General features: G+C 45.9%; 1 protein-coding gene across 1 annotated transcript; it reads right to left on the bottom strand.

Annotated features, from left to right (window-relative positions):
- Window positions 1-596: 596 nt before the first annotated feature.
- Window positions 597-12,295, bottom strand: MRPS33 (mitochondrial ribosomal protein S33). The gene is given in 4 exon segments (XM_048500199.1): window positions 597-743; window positions 6,385-6,402; window positions 6,404-6,633; window positions 12,047-12,295. Coding segments are annotated over 3 exon segments (318 nt in total). The 5' UTR covers window positions 6,598-6,633; window positions 12,047-12,295; the 3' UTR covers window positions 597-637.
- Between the last annotated feature and the right edge of the window lie 1,558 nt (window positions 12,296-13,853).

The following is a 13,853-nucleotide window of genomic DNA, read 5'->3' as shown; positions in this document are numbered from 1 at the left end:
TTGTCAGACAAGCCACACTTCCACATTTGTATTTAAATATATATATTCCACTTTTCTACACAAAAGGCATTCAAAGCTGCTTACCAAATAGTTCTCTCCTCCTCCAATCTGTCCTTACAACAACCCTGTCAGGTTGGCAGGTTAGACTGAATGACAAGCCCAAGTCCTCCAGTGAGTTTACACAGCCAAGTGGGGAGTTAAATCTGCATCAATCAGACCTTAGCCCAGCACTCTAACCACTGCATTGCACTGCACTACCTGCTGGTAGAGGGAAGTTCTGTTAAGTCACAGTTGACTTATAATGACCCTGTAGTTCATCAAAATGCATCCTCTGCATGTATCAAGCTGTACCTCGAGGAAAAGGCTCTCAAGGCAAACTGTGGGTTTAATGAAGGTTGTCTCTGACTCAATTTCCCCTTTAAGATGAAAGGCAAGTGGATGTCAGCTCTCCACTCAAAGAAAGTGAAGCTAAGATTAGACTAAGATAGGGGAATCCCTAGTTACCATGAAGCACATGCTTCCAGTTGTGAAGAGAAAATGCAGGTAACCCATGATATTTACCATCCTGAGCTCCCCCGAACTAATGAATCAAATCATTCAATGAACCAACAGTGTGTTATTAAATACTGGAATGATGCTACTTTCTCTTCAGTGTTCTCTTTCCTTCGCCTTTCTTTGGGGGCCCCTTCCCACGGAGCTTCTTCAGCCTTTTCATCTCTTCTTTGAAATCTTCATGCTCATCTCTAAAAAGAGGAAATAAGGGAGAGGCACTCAGTTAAAATGTGTAGATCAGAGCAGCAGGCTCCTAGCTTTCATGAATGGACTGGTGAACTTGCTGCATATCACTTTCTGTAGCATCTCTCCCATGTAAAATGTGTGCCACTGGATGTTCAGATGGAATACACATAATGGGCAGATGGAGTCATGCTTCCCAGAGCTTTCTGTGCAGGAAGTCCATAAGATGGTGCAGGAACGAAGATGGGGACATTGGTACACTGTCCCTACTGGGCCACTGATTCACACCACCTAGTCCCGTGGTGGCGAACCTTTGGCACTCCAGATGTTATGGACTACAATTCCCACCAGCCCCTGAAAGCATGGCCAATTGGAATGCTGGCAGGGGCTGATGGGAATTGTAGTCCATAACTTCTGGAGTGCCAAAGGTTCGCCACCACTGATCTAGTCTGAACAACGATGAATGGGCTATTTAATTTAAGGCATTTCCACTCAGAGCAAGAATGCGTCTTTTTAGAACAGGTTCCAGAGGGGAAACCATGCTAATCAGAGGGGAAACCATGCTAATCAGCTAAGACACATGCAAATAGGAATCTCATGGCACCTTAAAGACTGCGCATAACAAGATTCCAAGTTTGACCGGAAATGTTCTTATTCTAAGCCAGAAGAATTAGTGGCAGGAGATGCTCTTCCATAGAAAAGATGCCTTTATCTTTTAAGTGATTAGCTCCTAGGATTGTGAGTATGGCAGGTGCTTTAAATTGATTCCTGCTTTCCATGCTGGAGATATAGTACAATAGCAAACAAGGCTGGATGTTTGGGAGGGAGGGGAGAACATCCTTTTTCTATCCCCAGCAGAGCCAGAGTCTTTCTTGTACTCAGAGGTACATTAACCACCACCACCACCCCCATTAATGATGCTACAGACTGCACCTGTATTTCTCAGACCAAAGGAAACAAAGGGCTCCATTTTCTTCTTGGAAGTAATAACCCTCTTTATGAAACTCCACAATCTTAATAACTGTTGAACCTATGCTCCAATGAGAAATCGGGTATCAGATCTCAATATCATCCATCCACCACACCTTGATACACAAAGCAACGCAACAGCTAATGTTATCCTGCATTGTTCTGGAGAGTGCATACATTTTTCTTTGCAGGTTTTGCCTTCCTTAGTTTTAGCTCTCATGCCAACTTAAAGGAGTTTGAAAAACAGATGGGGGATTGGGCTGGACTAGCACTTGTCTGGGATGTTCTAGGCCAGCAGTTCTCAACCTGTGGGTCACGACCCCTTTGGGGGTCGAACGACCCTTTCACAGGGGTCGCCTAAGACCATCAGAAAACACATATTTCCAGTGGTCTTAGGAACCGAGACACGATAATAATTTTTTGGTTGGGGGTCACCACAACATGAGGAACTGTATTAAAGGGTCATGGCATTAGGAAGGTTGAGAACCACTGTTCTAGGCTGACCCTGCATTGAGCAGGGGGTTGGACTAGATGACCTGTATGTCCCCTTCCAACCCTACGATCCTAGGTAAATAAATCCGAATATAACTGAATGTGTACAGATGGTGCTGGATTGTACCCAAAGCAGAGCTGCAATCTTCACAAAGAACCCTGCACTGCAGTGCCTAACACTAGCCCCAGGAAAGCTGGATTTGATTGAAAGCATTTAGGTAAGTGATTTACATATGCTTGCTTCACACAAACTTGTTGAATTTAACCTTAGTCACTTTGCACAAAGTAAGTGCCTGCTGGGAGTTACATCCATGTACAAGTAGCCCAGAGCATCTACCAATGGTGATGTTTTTGGTGAGTAACACCAGAGTGGTAACAAAAGGCACATCAGGTTGGGAGGAAATATGGGCAGGAGAATGTAAGGGAAAGTCATGAGATAGGATGGGATGGGGAGCCACAGCACAACACAGCGGATACTTTGGTTGCAGAGGATCCCAGGTTCAATCCCACCTTGTTCAATGAAGCAGATTATAGACAGCAAGGCTGAGAGAAGGTCTCTGAGTCTTTGTCCAGGCACTGCCGGGCAGTGGGTTGGATCCAGGCAAAATGTTATCATGCCAGAACAAAACGCTCCTGTTTCCTTTCCCCTCAGCCTTCACTGACCTCCACAAAATGTAGCACCTAAGGGATAAAAAACCCCAGGAGCAACAAGGCAGGGCGTGTCGCAGGAAGGCAGATTCAGCAGAAACTGACAATTTTGTCTGGATCCAAGCCAAAAGACATTCCTAGGTTAGACAGACTTTCTGTTGCGGGCAGTTTTGTGTGTGTGTGTGTGTGTGTGTGTGTGCGTGCGCGTGCGGACGCAGGTGCGTGCGCTGGGTGAAGCCACTAGTAAATATTCCAACCCCCCTTTTTTACAACGTGAGGCCTTTAATCCTGCTTTTGTTTCATGAAAGGAAACCAATGCAGCCTTCAGAAACCCGAGCTTTTTTGAAAAGCAGTAGCTAAAATCAGTACAATCTCTCTGTGCAGTTAAGAAAAAAGAAATAGCTAACATCTGTGCAGTTAAGAAAAAAAGTCACAACTTCAGTCCCTGAACTCCAGACTTCTCTTTCCCACCCACCCTCTCTGTTCTCTCTCCATTCATTACTCAACTAGTAACCTTCCAGCTACAGGACACTAATAAGACTTAGGCCCTTTCCACACGGCACCAGTGCGGGGGTGCATTGGCATAAACAATGCCGGGAGGGTGGCCGGCGGCGGCGCAGCCTTCGCACAGGCTGCGCCATCGCTGAACGCCTACTCCTGGCTTCCGGTGCGTCGCAGGGGCCAGGGGACACCCCCGCAGGCTGGAGCGACCGTTCTGGAGTCGCAGGCCGGGGGAGGGGGGGCGTGTCCCCTGGCCTCTGCGACGAGCCGGAAGCCAGGAGACGAGGTAGGTGTTCAGGGACGGTGCGGGGAAAATGGCGCCTTCCAGCCTTGCTCAGGGAGTGAGGTTCGGAAGCAGTGTCTTTGCGCCGCTCGGGGGTTGTGAGGCCGGCGCAGCCGTGTGAACTCCTCCCCAGGGACGCTGTTTTTAATGTCCCTGGGGTGCTCTTTTCTGCCCCTGCGGAAAGGGTCTCAGTTCAGGTAAAAACTTCAGAAGGGTGGAGAGAAGGGGCTTTAATGCAACCTGCATAAGAAGACCATGCAGAGGCCTTATTTGGCCACAGTGACCATTTTGCTTATACGAACAAGTTTGCAGTCTATCAATAAAGCTCTATTTCAGTGATGGTGAACCTTTTTGAGACCGAGTGCCCAAATTGCAACCCAAACCCCACTTATTTATCGCCAAGTGCCAACCTGGCAATTTAGCCTGAATGGTTTTGGTTTAGAAAAAAACGGTTGGCTCCCTCTTCCTCTGCCCCACCCACTCAAGCAGGGGCCTCTAGCCTCTAGCCTCTAGCCAGTCCCTCGCACACAGCTCTGTACCTCTCTAGCATTTCTGCCTCCCCTGCCCCCCCCCCCCCCCCCCAGGCAGCAGTCAACCAGAGGACAGGCACCAGGCCCGCCAGCCGAGTCCTCCCTGGTCACTGCGGTGTGCGCATGTCGTGCTCAGTGGCCCAGGCCGGCCTAGATGGATGTGTGTGCGTGTGTGTGTGTGTGTGTGGGGGGGTGATTTTCCGCCCCCCACATGACAAACTCTGTGTGCGCGTGCCCACAGAGAGGGCTCCGAATGCCACCTCTGGCACCCGTGCCATAGGTTCGCCATCACTGCTCTATTTGATTAAGAGGGCATGTACTGAATTTAAGTTTCCATTCTGATATACTTGTCCAGCAGCTAGACTCATCCATTAGCAAAACAACACCACTCACCTAAGGAGGCGGAGCTACTGACATTATTACATGTTCACAAAAGCCTTAACATTATTCCATCCCCCCCCCCCCCATCAAAGCATCTACTGTCTGTAACCAAATGTATTTCTGGAAAAAGTGACCCTGGGGTCCTTTGCAGGCTTTTTCTGAGCAAGGCAGCAGCTGAAGAGAGAGAACTGCAAGGATCAGACATATAATTTATATCCTTCCGTATCAAAGGGAAGCCTCCTCTGTGAAATGAATGGGCTTGCTGTTTTGCTCCTCCCTGTCATTCCCAGAAGCTCTGAAAACATCTGCATGGCCCTTATACAGGATTAAAAATAGAAGCGTGTGCCTTCTCTTAAAAGAAAGAGTTCTGACGTCCATGCTGCATTGGAGGGGCAAGATTTCTTTGCTTCACTCACTGCTGGGGAGATATTTAAGGAAACATGCTATGTTCTCAGCAAAGGAGAACTCTTCCCTTCCCTCTTCCCAAAAAACCTGTTTACCTGCCTTGTATGAGTTGTCCTGAGTTGTACTCATTCATTCAGAGTGGTTACATCCCATCAGAGAATGAACTGGTGAAAGTGCTCTATTAATGTCTAAAGCAACAGTTTCCAACACGGAGGCCTCTTGGAAAATTGGGCCGCAACTCAATGGCAGAGCACCTGCTGGGCACTCAGAAGGTCCATCCTTGGGAATTTCCAATTAAACAAGGATGAGATCCTAACAGACTTGAAAGTCCGGAGACTCTGGAGAGCTGATGCCAATCGGAGTGGACAATACTGGCCTTGATCAACCTGCTGTCTAATTTAGTGTAAGGCAAACTTTGTTTTTAGCTGGGAGAAGAGAATCAAAACACTTTGGGTTGTTCCCTACCAATAGACTGACATCTCAGTCAGGCCGCTGGACTTGGCAACCTCCCCCTGTATGCCAGAAACAAATCCTCCTCTTTCTTTGCAGACTGAAACCCCACAGCAACTCTTTCTGAAAGCAAGAAGCAGATCACAGCTTTCTTCTGCTTCTTATCGCAGGAGGTGCATCAGAAGAGCAAAGAATCATGTTGTGTCGGCAGCAGCTGCCACCAGTAAGCACTCAGCTGGGGGCAATACCTGAGATTGCTGCCCCCAGCCACAACCCCTTGCTGCCCTTCTCAGTCACACCCCACTGTCTTTCCATACATGCATAGATTCTTTCACAGAAGACACCGGAGCTTGAATTCAGGTTCTTGCACATGCATGAGATCTACCACTATTCTTTCCCCTGTACTTGTCACGACCCTAGACTTAATCAATGATAGAATCAGTACTCTGAAAGCAGAATTCTCATTTATTGATGGCAAGCATAGGAAAGGTGTTGACTAATATTGTCAGAACTGGCAAAGAACAGGCAAAGAACTGGCATTAGAACAGGCAAAGCATTATATTCCCTAGCACAGGTACATCAGACCCTCAACCCCCACCCGCATCCCCTGCCATAGGAAGGTACTGTCCCACACTTATACACACCTCAGATGGTGACAACAGGAATGAAAACACTTCCGTCCCATCACCCCCCTTCTTCTTTGCAGCAGCAGGCTCAGATAAGGGCAGACTGATACAGGGAGAGATGAAAGGGTAAACGTTCCCAGACCTGCTTAAGCAGTGAGCATTCAGTAGACAGAAATATGGCAGGACCCATGCTAAAATGCTAGAGGGTCATGACAGTACTGAATGACACCCAAGTAGGCGGTCCATTCCATTTTATCTTGTTTCAACCCTTCAATAATTCTTCCCTTAACCAGTATATAGCCCCCTTCATTGTGGTCTTCCACCATTCTTTTGCCTCTTCGCCCACCCTCAATGCCTGGATTACCTGTAGAGGCCGTAGAAGCCTCTTCATAAGGCCAGAGTAGATGTTATGGGGAGGATACCAGTTGTAGACCTCTTTCCGTTTGGCCAGGGGTGTCTTGCTGAGCAGCTTCACGACTTTCATGGACTTAGTATCGGTCAGCTGAGCAACTTCTCCAAATATTCGGGCGCTCAGGTGGGCCATCCGTAAGGCATAGTTGGAAAGGCTGGAGGACATCTCAGAGGACTAAAGTGGCATACGTGTGCTTCCTTGCTAGAGAAAAGGAGAGAAGTTGCTTGAAAGCTGCAAGTTGCAATAGGAAGGGCTGCTGCAAATTCCTAACCCTTATTATGGTTAGTCTTCGTTGCATGATCAGAAGAAGGAGATCCTGATGTGTCTTAAGGACGGCATCTCTCATAATAACAGCATACTGGGAAACTGAAAAGTTCTCACAACACGATATTCTTAAATAACATCTTTCTTCAGACCTGTCAAAAATGACATTTTTTAAAAAAAATACAAAATGGTACAAAATGGGTTTTAAAAAAAACCTTTTCTCCAGTCTTATTTAAGTCATTTACACCCTGTCTTTCTCCTCAATGAGGATCCAAGGCTGCTAACATCATTCTCCTCCCAGAAACCCTGTGAAGTAGATTAGTCTGAGAATGTATGACATGGTTAGGGTTTCATGGCAACAAGTTTTCATGGCAGAATAGGGATAATCTAAGTCTCCCAGATCCTAGTCTGACACTCTAGCCATTATACCACACTTACTCAGTCCTGACTGGTAGACATAGATCCTCCCCAAGAAGAAGCTGATGAGTTACTTTCAGATCCTTAGTCATCACCCCACCCAAACTGAAACAACTCAAATTATACGTAGCAGCAATTGCATAGATTAACCTCTCCTGCATACCCTCCTCCACTACTGAATTTAACATTGTAAGTTCACCAGGACATGAACCTCTGCCTTCTTTTCTCATGATAGTCTGTATCACTACCGATAGCTGACTTTTATATGCATTCAGCCGCTGCTAAGTCATTGAGAGGCAGCATGGTGTTGTGGTTAAGAACAGGTAGACTCTAACTTGGAGAACCAGGTTTGATTCCCCACTCCTCCACATGAGCAGTGGACTCTGATCTGGTGAACCAGACTGGTTTTCCCACTTCTCCTCATGAAGCTTGCTGGGGGACCTTGGGCTAGTCACAGTTCTTTGGAACTCTCTCAGCCCCACCTACCTCATAAGATGTCTATTGTGGGGGGAGGAAGGGAAAGGAGTTTGTAAGCAGCCTCGAGTCTCCTCACAGGAGAGATAGGTGGGGTATAAATCCAAAAGTCTTCTTCTTCTACAAAGACTGCCCACCTTATAGAGATCAAGTGTAGTGTACCAATCAGAGTACTGGATTAGGATTTGGGAACCCCAGCATCAAATTCCTTCTTTAGTGGACTATCTTGTGCCAGCCATGCTCTCTCAGCCTAACCTATCTCACAGGGGGAGAGAATGATGCATGACAACTTCAGCTTTTTGGCAAAAAAAACAGGACAAAATACATGGCCAGAAGCCCCACCTACCAATAAAGTCATGGCAGGCATGCTGGCATCTGTGTTTGTACATCATAGAAAACCCAAGAGATGGACAACGTTACTTTTTAACCATACCTTGATTAAAGTTTAGTTAAAATTGAGGAGGAGAATATTGAAGGAAGGGGGTAGGTATATACAAATGTGACAGCATTTAATAGTGTTGTCAGGTCCAGATCTTTTTCACATGCAACCTCCTAGCCAGTGGTGGGATCCAAAAATTTTAATAACAGGTTCCGATGGTGGTGGGATTCAAACAGTGGCGCCACTGCACACACACACCTCCAATCCCTATTGGGCAGGGAGATTGCTTTAGTAACCCCTTCTCGGCACTCAGAAAAAATTAGTAACCACTTCTAGAGAAGTGGTGAGAACTGGTTGGATCCCACCTCTGCTCCTAGCCCCATTTGCTCCATAATTAACAGGTGTCAAACTCATGGCCCTCCAGATGTTATGGACTACAGTTCCCATCATCCCCTGCCAGCATCATGATGGCAGGGGATGATGGGAACTGTAGTCTATAACATCTGGAGGGCCGCAAGTTTGACACCTATGAATTTGGATATATTTACTTGTAGAAATTATAAACCCTGCTTTATTAGCCAAACCAACTCACAAGGCAGTCTCCATGTTAATTCATACTCAAGTCAAGCCAGGATTAAAAGCCAGGACTGCTGTTCCTGGATGGTCCAGGCTAGCTCAACCTCATCAGCTGTTGCAAACTCAGCAGGAGACCAGCAGAAGGTCCAGAGTTGCTATGCCTTGGGCAGGCGATGGCAAACCCCCTCTGAACGTCTCTTGCCTTCAAAACCCCATGAAGAGTTGCCCTTAATCAGCTGTGACTTGGTGGCAAAAAAGAAAACTTGAATTCAAATGAGCCTAACAAAAGATCACAAAATATCAACTGCCCCCCCCCCAGTCCCACCCCACTGAAACTAACAACTATACCAGTGTATAGTGGTTATAAGCAGCAGACTCTAATCTGGAGAACCGGGTTTGATTCCCTGCTCCTCCACATAAAGCCTGCAGGGTGACTTTGGGCTAGTTAAAGTTCTCTCAGAACTCTCTCAGCGCCTACCTCACAAGGTGTCGGTTGCGGGAAGGGGAAGGGAAGGTGATTGCAAGCCACTGTGAAACCTTAAATGAAGAGAAAAGCTGGCTCTAAAAATCAACTCTTCTTCTTTCAATAACATTTTATAAATATGATTATTTTAGTAACATAAAAAAAGCCAACAGCAGTACTATGTCACCTGAGGAAATCAATAGAGGAGGCAGGCTAATCAGAAGCCTGCACTCTACTCTAGCTAAACCTAGTGTAAACAGAAATATATTTACTCTGTGCCAAGGCTATAAAATACATGAAACTGTAGTGCTAGTAGTAACAATAAAATCCTGTTTTACAAATGGGAGGTAGATACGATGCCTTGCTCAAGGACACTTAACGAGTCTGTGTTGAATCTGGAGTTAGAGAGGAGGAATCCTCAGCAAAGAACTAGGAACTTCTGTGGGCCCATTCCATGTCACCATGCCCAACTCATCCCCAAAAGTGACCCCTTTTGCATACAAATGTAGGTTTACACACATGTGTGTGACAATGAAAGCAAGGTTCTTAGAATGCCAAACACTGATTTGTTTATTTTTAATAAACCATGTTGCAAGCTATGGGAAACAATCTCATCAATGCAGATTTAAGACCTGTTGCTGGTAATGATTCCACTGGACAACTGCTTGGTTTCCTTCCCACTGCCTGTTTTCAAATGGGAATGATGGTACCATAAGAACAATGTAGCTTACATGGTCAGAAACTAGAATCAATAGCGGCAGGGATGGAAGCGGGCGTGGGGAGAGATCAGTCTGTTCTTCCTCAAAAGAGCTCTGGTTGGCTGCCCAACTTTTCCCTCCCCGCTTTATCTGCCCAACCAGCTTGTTTGGTAGGTTAGTTTGAGAGGCTTGCCTGGGAACGTCACCTGTTAAACAGAGGAAGGATTTGAATCCGGGTCCAACCATTGCATTATATAAATGATACCAGGAGCTACCCATTTTTGTCCAAAATAAACTTCTTTAACAAGGAAGCATTTCAAACATGAGGAGCTGACCTAATTGGATGGCTAACTTCAAGGGGGGAATTTCAGAAACACACATCCCTACTGCTTAACTCTGAAAATAGAGGGTTCTCATGGCCTCATCAAAACTAACTTCCTCACACCATCCAATGTAATCTACTCCCTTTCCACCAGTCTACTCAGTCTTTGTGGAATCTCATACCTAGGAGACCTCTCATGATACAAACACTGTTGCTTTCAGACCAGACACAGTCTGTAGTTTCAAGAAAAAACAAAACCAGCAAATCTGCCCCAGCACAGGGACAGAACATGTTAACCCAGAACCCAAATCCCAACCAAGGAGAGATACTAGATCAATGAATGAGGCATTGCTTGTGTGCTGAAAGCCCCCCACCGCCCACAACTACTGTGACTAGAATCTACGAAGACGTTTTGGGTGGAAATGGCACAGGAGTGCTACAAAGCAATGGAGTTGAGGCCAATGTCAGGATTTTCCATCTTCTGCCCATAAAGCATATTGAGATGGTGGGACAGACTGTAGCTTTTCTGTAGGCCACAGAAGTAGCATTGTGTCTTTAATTGCCCCACTAGGTAAGAAGATCCCTACATTTAGCAAACAAGCACATTAGCAAGAAAAGTTTAGCATCCCCATCTAGATGCAACAGCACTTTAGTTCAAGGGATTGTCTTCTCCATCTGCAGTGAGAAGCAACACAGTTCAGAATTCTATCATCTCGCTTTACGATTTCATTTTTTTGCACATGTCTCATCCGTGGCCCAGGCTAGCCTGATCTCATTGACTCTTGAAAACTAAGCAAGGTCAGCGCTGGCTAGTGTTTGAATGGGAGGCTCCCCCAAGGGAGTCCAGAGTCACAACACAGAGGCAGGCAATGGCAAACCACCTTATGAGGTGTTCGAGTCAGCTGCAACTTGATGACACTTTCCACCACCAAGATCCATGACCCTGAAGTATACAAGGAGAGGGGAAACCTACACAATCATCCCTTGGAGAGCCTTTTGTTGCAGAGCCCCATCAGTGCTCAGGTATAGTTCAACAGGTCTAAGCAGTTGTACTAATGCACAAGGTCCTTGCCTCTTTAAGAAGGTTTCTCGAGAGCCAGCCTCACAAATATAAAATATTAAATGTGCATCTGCAGGAACAAAATCAGTGGTGGCAGGATGGAACCAAATAGATTTCAAATCAACTGAACTGAAGCACTTTATAAACATGAAGGTATCAGGTAGCTCTGCGAAGGCTGTGGAGCAAGTTTCGTTTTTGGATGCGATGGAGCAATTTGTGGCACACCTTCGTGCATCAAAAAGGCAACCAGCTAACTTAGACAACAGAGATGCTTAGGGTGGAACATAGTGGTCAATGCAGCAGTGGGAAAAACTGTATGACAAGTGTTAATATTCCATAATTCTTTACTCAGAAAGCTACAATGGTAACTCACTACATTTATCGGATTTCTTGGGGGAAGGAAGGGCAGGAACTGTGGAATGATAGAATGATAAGAACAGATGGCTACACTAATACATCGAAGGCACATTAAAGGCTGTCCCTTAGTCATAAAAAGGATTTACTTAGCCTATATTTATTTTGCAATATTTTCCTCAAAAGTCACAAGGACTCAAGGACAATCAGGATTCTGAAGGAAGCATTAGGATTTGGGTCACAGATCTTGTTCCCATGATCTGGTGGTCATCTTTGGATCTACTTGTGTATGGCCATTTTTTTCTCAGTTTCTCTTCACTGAATGGTTCTTCAGTTTAACACATGCGAAAACTAGCCTACTTCTGATTACACAAAACTGAAGGATTTAAGCATTCTGAATATTTCATTTGTTACACTCCGAACTGGTACCCCCCTCCCTCATTTTCTGCACTTCCATCTTCCACTATGGATTTCAAGTTTCCAACAAGCAAACTTTTAAAAAATCTGAACGCCAACTGCCTTATAGCATCCGTTAGCATTCTCTGACTGTTGCTCACATGCTTAATGGTAAATTTTTTTTAGGAAGTTAACTGTAATTTTTTCTCACCCATTAGACAAAGAAGACCTTTTACTACCATACAGAAGTGATTCATGAACTGTTTAATATGGCGATCCCGTATTTATGAGTGCTGTCTTGGCAAACATGGCCAAACACCTCCTTCACATTAACAGTGGTTCAGTAGTGTGGTCCTTTGTACAGTAAGAGTAGCTCAGCAGTGGCATCAGCTGCCTGGGGAGGTAGCTCCTCTTCTCAGACAGCCTTTGAGAAGTGGATAGGTGAACACTTGTCAGAGATACTCTAAAGTATAAGTGAAGACAGAAGTACGTCATTCTTGAACAAAGGGGAAATCTCGGCTGTACGTATCTGATACTTTAAAACAGGCACTCACTTGCCATTCAAAAAGATGGATCCTACAACTTCATGAATCATACAAAATCCACACACACTTCTATTGGCTTGGGTTTTGTTGTGCATCAGGTAACAGTGGGGAAAGCCAAAAGGTACTCCTATTGAGCCTTTACTATATGATTGGAGTCAATATTTTTGGCAGCAGCTTAGTTATCATTTTTGAAATGTATATCCTGCTTTTTAAAAAGTGCCCAGAGTTCACCAGGTCATCTCCTATCCAGCTAGTAACCAATAGTAATACTTATTTACAATGTTCACAAGACTTAACATAGGGTGTTTCCCCACTTACAAAATGGTGGACGAAACGCTGCGGTTTCTTTTGCTGCGGGACCTTTTGAGCGCGGGGTCATGGTCCCCACCGCAGCTTCCGTTCCCTTGTTCAAATGAAGGCTGCAGCCACGCAGCCTCTACGCAGGACTCGCCACGATCTGCTCAGGGGCTGTCATGATTGGCTGCTGTGCTGCTCTGGGGTGGGATTTTTTCAATGTACTAAAGGACGAATCCACGTCTCCATGCTTTGCCAAAGAATCCACCTTTTTGAGCACCGTTTTGAGCACTCAAACCCACTATTAGAGTACTTAAAACAACGTGGAGACATGGATTTTTAGCATTAAAAATAAAAAAATAAAACCCAGGCTGTGCCCACACCCCGCCATTGCCTAATTGGACGGATGGCTCTACATTGGCAACGGCGGGAAACTTAAACCCAGAGTCACCCCCTGGGCTTCCCCACTCCCCCGCGCGCCCGGCATGGGATTTTCAGAAAGGTGCTGGACCATCCAGCAGCAGAAAAGACACACACTGAGAAGGAAGGAGAGCGGCAGAATCGGGGCCGCTGTGTTGTCGCCACTGAGGAAGTGGGGAATGCAGCAGGCCCCCAGATTATTTGACGAGAGTAGCGGGCAACAAAAGGTGAGTGGGGAAACGGCCATACACTGTGGTGTTATCAGTCTTCCAACAGCCCTGTCAGATAGGTCAGGACCCTCAGAGAGCACAGTGAGAACAGGTTATGCAAGTCACTTTCATGTTACTATTGGAAAGGCAAATAGCCAGTCAATTTCCCATAGCAAGGGGAAAGAGCAGGAGCAGTAAGCGACAGTAGCCAGCTCAGCCAGCATGGTGTAGCGATTAGAGTGTCGGACTAAGATCTGGGAGTCCCAAATGTGAATCCCCATTCTGCAATTGAAAGTCACTGGGTTACGTTGAGCCAGGTGCACGCTCTCAGCCTCATTTTCAGGGGAAGAATAACTAGCAGGAAGGTTCAGGAGTGGACAGGAGTGAGGTGAAATGGTAACAGGACACCGTCCTTTCCTCACCCTTCTCTATTTCTAATACATTATCCATTGCTGAATGCTCTCTCTGCAACAAAAGGGCTGTCTTCGAAAACAAAACTGCGACTGCATCATTCAGAGTTGTGCGTGCTGCTTCAAAGACCTGAAACTGA

Source organism: Sphaerodactylus townsendi, linkage group LG06 (genome assembly GCF_021028975.2).
Source record: "Sphaerodactylus townsendi isolate TG3544 linkage group LG06, MPM_Stown_v2.3, whole genome shotgun sequence".
In the NCBI taxonomy this organism is placed as follows: domain Eukaryota; kingdom Metazoa; phylum Chordata; class Lepidosauria; order Squamata; family Sphaerodactylidae; genus Sphaerodactylus; species Sphaerodactylus townsendi.
Note: the sequence above shows the minus strand (reverse complement) of the source record. Positions and strands in the feature narration are given on the sequence as shown.